The 7,553-nt window shown below is 53.4% G+C and overlaps 1 protein-coding gene across 1 annotated transcript in view; it reads left to right on the plus strand.

Annotated features, from left to right (window-relative positions):
- PDZK1IP1 (PDZK1 interacting protein 1) overlaps nucleotides 1-6,332 on the plus strand; it is a 7,249-nt gene extending 917 nt beyond the window's left edge. Inside the window, exons 2-4 of the mRNA XM_008640756.2 lie at nucleotides 3,097-3,205; nucleotides 5,105-5,203; nucleotides 5,741-6,332. Of these exons, the coding sequence (XP_008638978.1) occupies nucleotides 3,097-3,205; nucleotides 5,105-5,203; nucleotides 5,741-5,813 (281 nt within the window). The 3' untranslated portion in view covers nucleotides 5,814-6,332. The remainder of the gene's footprint in view (nucleotides 1-3,096; nucleotides 3,206-5,104; nucleotides 5,204-5,740) is intronic.
- Nucleotides 6,333-7,553: the final 1,221 nt, after the last annotated feature.

Here is a 7,553-nt window from a genome sequence, read left to right on the forward strand (position 1 = left end):
TACCAACTTGCTGAGGATTTAACAGTCTGGGGTGTCCATTGTCAGCAAGGTTAAAAGTTTTGCTGTTGCTTGGAAAGAGTAAAAAAAAAAAAACGAAATCCTTTAATGAAGATTCAAAGCCTGGCACAACTTCCTTAGAGAGTGGAAAAGACAGGCCAGTCAAAGCTGTCCAAACACTCAGGGAAGAGGTGTTAAAAAGCAGGTCTGTGTCTTCAAATCAGCTGTTGAGTATGGCAATGGAATTGCAACAAGTGCACAGGCTTATTTTGGCACCGGCGCTTCCCTCGGTCTGGTTGGTAGCTGCAGATGTGTGGAGACACATCTGCCAGGGCTGCAGATTCCACATGGCAAGGAGATCTTGTTTGTGAGGGAAAGCCCCATCATTACCATGGGGCGAAACAGAGAGGAGGTGGCAGAGCCTGAGGCGCAGGCTGACCCAGGAGGGGCATCCCCAGTGAAGCATTTTTCCAGGAACACAGTCCTATTTCCACAGGTGAGGCTCATCCTGTCAGCCATCCCTCCTGGCAGGGCAGCAAGGTGTGCTCGGTGGGACTCCAGCCAGGCAGTGCCCCTGAGGGCTGGGACCCAAATATTTACTCCCTGGATAGATCCTATCGAGCTCTTGCTTCTGCCTGATCCCCACTCCTCCTTTCTTTGCCCATGCAAGTTTCCCAGTGGGTGTTTCAGCCCAATGCAGAGGCATTTGCCATTCCCCTAGTGCTCTTATCTGCCCTTGCAGCCAGGCTCTACATGATCTCTCAAAACCAGAACCTCTTGATTTTGGTTTGGTGTTTTCCCTTTTGGCTTTGGATGCTCTGGAATCTGGTGGAAACAGCCACAAGAGTGAGAATTCACTTGCAAAAACATCCAGTGCCTCCTGAGCATGGTTGCTCCAAGGAGGTTTCCTACCACTTTTCTTCCCCCCCCCGCCCCTTTCCTGAAAGATCACGAGATGCGAATCTGGCAGTTTAAGTCTTTGCTGACTTCATTCCCCACTCGGCCTTGAACTCCCTTAACCCCAGCAGAAACCTCAAGAAGGTCTGGACTTGACCACCCCCCTCTAGGCTTAGGCTGGAAACCCTGGGTCTGGCAGGAAAAAGAAACTACAACTAATAAATAAATAAATGTGGCCAGCAGCCAAGGGAGGATGCAAAGTGAGCCAAAATTCAGCCAGGAGGCAATAGGTGTGTTTGGGGCTGCACTCACAGGGGGGGTGGGCAGCAGGGCACGAGCACCCTTGCCCACCAGTAGGGCAGGAGGGGACCAACACCTGCTCTTGCCCACTGTCACCACCCCCGGGTCCATCACTGCCTGCTACCACGGCCAGCAGCCTGCTGATACGGTGGTATTTCAGTCGAAACACGCTGATACAAGAGGGAATTTCCATCTGAATTCCTCCTGCTTGAGTTTCTGCCCCGGGACCTCGCAGTAAACACGGCAAATGCCTCTGTGGGGGAGAGGGGGCTGAGAGATGCTACTCAGGGCTGTTCTCACAGCCCCTTGCCCGGGAATACTACTGCTTTCTAGACTGGCGCTGCTGGTGAGCCAGCTGGCCAAGCTGATTTCCCTTCCAAGAGGAAAAAAGAGCTTGTTTTGGGGGTTGAGCTTTTGTTGTTGTTGTTTTATTATTTTTTGAATAAAAGTCTCTTACAGTAAAGACTCAAGGAACTGGGAGTGTTACCACAGGACAAGTCCCCCTCCCCAAAATCAAAGGGAGGAGGGGAGAGCTGTCAGCAGCAGAGCCAGTGTGAAGCTGGCAGCGGGTTCGGAGTTTGCACGTGTGGAGCGCGCAGCCTACTCTTACTACTGCTAGTAAAGATAATTTCTGTTTACAGCAGAGGTTTGTCTCCTGTGAGACAGAGGAAGTGTTGAGTGTAAAGTTGCTGAGGGAGACTGCTCGTCCTGGGGCAGCTCAGCCCTGCAGGTGTCCTTGGCTGGGTCTGGGTCTGAGTGTCCTGAGGCTGATGCTGGGCTGGCAGGAGTCACCCTCCACCTGCCACACCTGCCCATGCAGAGTGTGCAAGGGCTGGTGTTTTCATCAGCAGATGAGGAAAAGCTGGGTCTGAGTAAACAGTAATTAAATCTCAAAGGGCTGCGGCTGTATGGACAAGGTGTCCTTTGGTGCTCATGTGGCAGCACGTAAGGATGCATTTGACTATGTCTGAATGGTTCATCGTCCAAAATCCAGTGGGAGGCAAGGAGCAGCCATCCCAGCAAGGGCTGGGACAAAGTTTCCTCTTGTCATCGCCTTGCCCTTGCATTCTTTCCACATCCAGGAATGTGTCTCACAGCCTTCCCACCCATGGCCAGATTCCTGCTTAGGTCTGGATAGGGAAAAATGAACTTGTGAGTCCATTCCATCCCTGGGGGAAATGGGGATATCCCAGTCAGCTCCCAGTGCCCCATCACCATCCCAGTGCTGCTTGGGCACCCTGCCAGCCCTGCCTGGCCTTTGTGCTGAGGTTATCTCTCTGAATGCACCAAGGTTATTCCTCTGAATGCATCAGCCTTCAGCTTCTTTCATAAATCATTAGCTGCACTGGAAACTTGTTGAATGGTGCATTTTACCAAAATCCACAATAACAACTTTTTGCTGTCAGAGTGGCAACCAAATTTTACACTCTCCCTGTTATGGAGTCCTTATTTTACTAGTCAGTATTTGGAAAACATCCTGGGAATGCTGTCTGTGGCATCTGGGGATGGAGAATAAGCAGTTTGCTGAAACCCCTCTGCCTTCTTTCCTTTGGCAAACATCTCCTTCCCTCCCTACCTCCATGTCCCCCAGCCCTTTTTTTTTCCCCCATCACAGAGTCACCAACCCCTCAAGGTGCATGTAGGTGTATTTGTACGTATATGTCAGGGTACATGGGGCCACAAAGCTGCAAGGCACAACATTCCACATGCAAACACCAGCAAAACCACTGTTACTTGCACTTGATTTCATTGCTGTGAAAACCTGCCTGAACTGACAGCAACACATTCTGCTCAGCTCTGCAGGACCAAGCTCTCATCTGGACCTTACTGGAGGTGGACGGGAGAAACTTGGCAGACAAACCTGAGGATGAATTTCTAATGTGTGTTCTTCTTTCCCTGCAGCCCGGGGCAGCCTCCAGCCGTGGTCACAGGGTGTCATCGCAGTGGCTGTATTTCTAGTCCTGGTGGCCATTGCTTTTGTGGTCAACAGGTTCTGGTGTAAGGATAAAGTGTAAGTGTGGGAGGTCGCTTTGGGTTGGGCTTAACTGCCTTGGCACGTGTCACTTCCAGCAGCCTCTGTGCTCGTGCCAGGGCTGGGAACACTGTGCTTGCTGTGCCGGGAGGTGGGCGGGGAGAGCAAAGACTCCCTGTCCTCTTCTCCCTGTCCTGGTCTCTGATCCCTGTTACTGATTGCCAGGTGTGAGCTTACACTGTGCAAACGCTGCCATGAGAAAGTGCTGTGCTGGGAATGGGAAAGCCACAGCATTGTGGCTGGATTACATGGGCACTTGTTCAGGGGGCTGGCCCAGCCTGGTTTTCTATGGCTTTGGGGGTGCAGTTCCCATGAGCCATATATCCATGGGATAATAAGCCCAAACCAGCTTTGCTTGCAAAGCAAATGGAGCCAAGTCATGAGAACACACTGAGAGGATCTGGGAGAAGAGGGAGGTAGCCAAGCCGTGGCAGTGCTCTCCACCTGGAGCCCACGGCACAGGCAGATGTGGTGTCTTTATTCATCCAAAAAAGGCTCTGTGAGATGGGTCTCCTCTTGCCTGATGCCAGCCAAGCAGAGTCACAGGCTGCTGCTCCTGCTCAGCCAAGCAAGGCCAACTGGCTAAGTTGCAGTAACCTGATAATGAATCTGAGCCCTAAGGCAGCAGGGGACAAAGACCAAAAGCACCCCATACCTGTTTACCGGTTCCTCTGCACTTGTGTGGTCACTCTGGGCTTTGCACCCTAAGGTGCTGGAGTCTTCTTGTATCTGTACATTCCTGCAGCCTCTCCAGGCAGAGGAATTGGGGAGTTCAGGTATACTCTGATGCTCAGCAGGTCAGCTTTAGCCCCAAATGTGTTTAAAACAGGTCCCTTTGGGATGCATTCCAGGCCAATGCATAATACAATGTGCATATATATATATATTTATATGGTCTCATTTGCCACTGTAGTCTTTGTTTCCCAAAGAGGAACCTTTGTCTTCAAACTGAAGGAACCCCCAGCCCACGTAGTAGAAGGCAGGGATGGTGTTTCCCACTGCTGCCCGTGCCTGGTTGCCTTTTCCCAGCCTGGAGGCAGAGGATGCTGAGGAGGGCTTGAGGAGGGATGGTGCCTTGTTTTAATTAATCTGGCCTTCCTTCAGAAGAGTGGGAGTGAGGCTCGGCAGCCTGGAGCCCTGCCAGCTCTGCACTGTCACTGTGACAGCAGCTATCAGCTCGAGCCTGTTTATGCCAGGCTGTTCCTTGCAGAAGCCTCTGAAATTGCCCTTGGGCAAGTGCTGGAGGAGGCAGGGACATGCATGCAGGGTGGACCTGCACCCACCCTCTGCAGTTCAGTGGCCCTGGTGCTGCTCAGGCCACAGGCTTGCTCCAGAGCTGAGCTTTTGGAGCCTGGCTGATGTTGAACACCCCATCCCTGCCCAGTGGTTCCTTCTGCAAGCAATCCAGACTTGCTTTTGAGAGAGAGCAGCTCAGCTGTGCTCCCATGGACGTGCACAAGGACAGCCCTCCTGCGCCAGGGCTGCAGCACCAGCAGAGCCTTGACTGCTCTCTCTGTGTCCATCGGGATCCGCAGGGGACTATTTTGCAACAGATTAAATAGAAGTAGACTGGAAAAACCAGTTAGTGGGAGAAAACAATCCCACGTGTTGACAATGAGTCCTGCTGACTGCCAGCACCGGTGCTGGGAGTCACAGCTATGGAGACAGGGGCTGGCACTTGGCACAGCCTCTGCAAACGTGCAGTGAGGGTGTTTCTCCTTGTCTTTGTCCTGCCGGGAAGGGGGCTGAGCAGGGTGTCCGAGGACAGAATCACATTCAGGTCCCTTATTGTGTCTCTAGTGTCATCACCACTAAGAGGCCGCTCCCCTGCAGGCTCCTTTGTTGCTCTATCTCAGCTCCTCTCTTCTCTCCCTCCAGGGAAAATGTCGAGAATGCGGTGAGTGTGGAGGACAAGCCAGATGCTGTCACATCCAATGGCTATGAAGGGAGATATGTATCAGCTGCAGCTGACTTCAGGTGAAGGACCTGCTCAGACCTCTTCCCCATGGCTCCCAGGCTCTGTTCTGGCCCTCTTGGGGACAGCTCAGACACGCAGAGCTCTTGCCCACTCAGGGTCTTACACGTCCCATGCACCTGCTTTTGAGGCTTTTAACCTTTCCAGGAGCTAAGCAGAAGGCAGTGAGGGAGTATCCCCTTCTCCCTTATCTCTCCCCATCCCTGCAGCTGAGCCCCACAATCTATCCACCACCTCACAACCTGCTATGCCACATTTTTCTTATGCTATATCACACCTTTCTCAACAGAGGAAATCACCAAAAGTGACCTTGGGTCACCACGTAGATGGTGACAGTCAAAACAGCCCTCACTAAAAATCAGAGTAATTCCCACCCCACACTTGGCTTCCCTCCTGTCAGGGTGACCCCTGTGGTCCCCACCTCACCCCTCACTCAGTGCACAGCTGGCACCAGCAAGGTCAGGACCTCAGTGGTGGCTTTGGGCACGCTGGTCTTGCTGGGACTGAGCTCAGCACTGCGCTTGTCCCTCTTGATGCAGGTCCAAAGAGAACCAGCATGCCTACGAGAACACGGTGGAGCCCGAGGAGAAGGTGATCACCACGGCCATGTAGCAGCACCCACCAGCCGCCCTCCTCTTCCTCTCGATTCGCTTCCCGCTATTGCGATGGGCAGTTTCACAGAGACCCTCTGCACTGGCACCTCCCGTGAGTGATGCGGCCCCGACCTCTCCACAGCACCACCACCTCCTCATCTTTTCCTTTCCCACCCATGGGACATGCTCTTCTGCCCCGGGGCTGGTGTCCACACGGGCATCGACCCCCAGGAGAGGTCTGGAAGTGCTGCCGTTCCTGCCTGGTGGTCACCCCACCTGGTTGGTGAGGTTGATGTCCCAAGTCCCAGGAGGGTGTTGACCTGTTCAAGACACAGAGGGGATCCCACTGGGTACCAGGGACCTCCCCACGCCTCCAGCTGCCCTCCAGGGAGCTGCTGATGGAAAACCTGCTCTTTTCTCCCCAGTTCACCCTCCTTTTTATGACCTACACCGTGCATTTTAATGTCAGAACAAACCTCCCCCTCTGTACATACCTTCCCGGTGAGCAATAAAGAGAATTGTTGCCTATGACAGCAAAGAGGGTCGTTCTGCTAATCAGCCAAAGGACTTTCTGGCATCTCACAGCTCTCCCAGCCTTCAGGCAGTTGGGAGAATGAAGGATATCAGGGAATGCTCAGCATTTGGACCGCCCCAGAGCCTCAAAGGGATGTATAGGGACGTGAGAGCATCATTCCCCTCCATGTGCCAGGTGGGGTTACTGAGCCACAGAAACAATCCAGCACTTCCCAGCGCTGCTTAATGGGTGAAAGGCAGCACTCCCTGAATCCCACTGACCACAACGTGCAGCCCTACAGCCAACTGGGGGCCATTTACAGGGCTGGAGGCTGGGAATGGCAGTCACTTCTTTATGCTGCCCGGAAGTGGCCGGGGGCTGCTCCGGGCAGTGCTGGCTGTCCTGGGACAGCTGGCCCTAGTGCAACCTGCTCCTGCCAGGCTGTTCATTAACCAAGGTCTGTCTTTTGCTGTGGTGGGGACAGCACCAGGGTCACCACGGGATCAATGAGTGTTTCTAAGCTGCGGCATCTGCAGATTGAAGTGAGAGACCTCTGATGCCCTGACCATTCCTGTAACATGAGTTACTTCTGTGGCACGCAGGGTCCTCTTCCTGACCAGTGAGGAAAGGATTAAGGGACTCTGCAGTCAAGGGCAGCCCACCTGGAGCCGCGCTGGGATGGGAGGTTTATAAGAGGGGCATTTTTGGCAGGTTTTCCCTGGTTTTAAGGGGAGCAGGGTGTTTTTAGGGTTCTGTTGTGCACTTCCCACAGGTGAAGCTGCTGATGTCCCTAGCAGGTGGTGACCCAAAAAGGCAGGCAGAAGCCTTCCAGTAATAGACCCACCTCGAAAGGCATTTTCCCTAGAGCCTGAGGTAGGATAGTATTTCAAAAATGCCCTCAAAGACTTGGCATTGAGAAATCACAGCTGCTGTTGAGAAATTGCACGGGAGTAGAAGAAAACAGGCAGAAGGGTTAGAGGGGTCAAGCCCTCGGCTGTGGAGGCAGGATGGCTGCATCCCCAGCATCACAGCAGAGCTGTTTCCATCTACCACCCTCCCTTGGGCAGCTGGAGGCTGTGCCAGCCCCAGGCTGGGTCCTGGACCACTGCACCCATGCCCCTGATGGAGGCTGCTCCCCGACTTCCCTCTGGCAGGTGCCAAACGTCACATGGGTTTGGAAAAACAAGCTCCCCAAAGTTCAGCAGTGCTGCTGCACTCAGCAAGGTTTAAGTGTTAGTCATTGCC

The sequence above is a fragment of the Corvus brachyrhynchos genome, unplaced genomic scaffold, assembly GCF_000691975.1.
Source record: "Corvus brachyrhynchos isolate BGI_N302 unplaced genomic scaffold, ASM69197v1 scaffold48, whole genome shotgun sequence".
NCBI classification, from domain to species: domain Eukaryota; kingdom Metazoa; phylum Chordata; class Aves; order Passeriformes; family Corvidae; genus Corvus; species Corvus brachyrhynchos.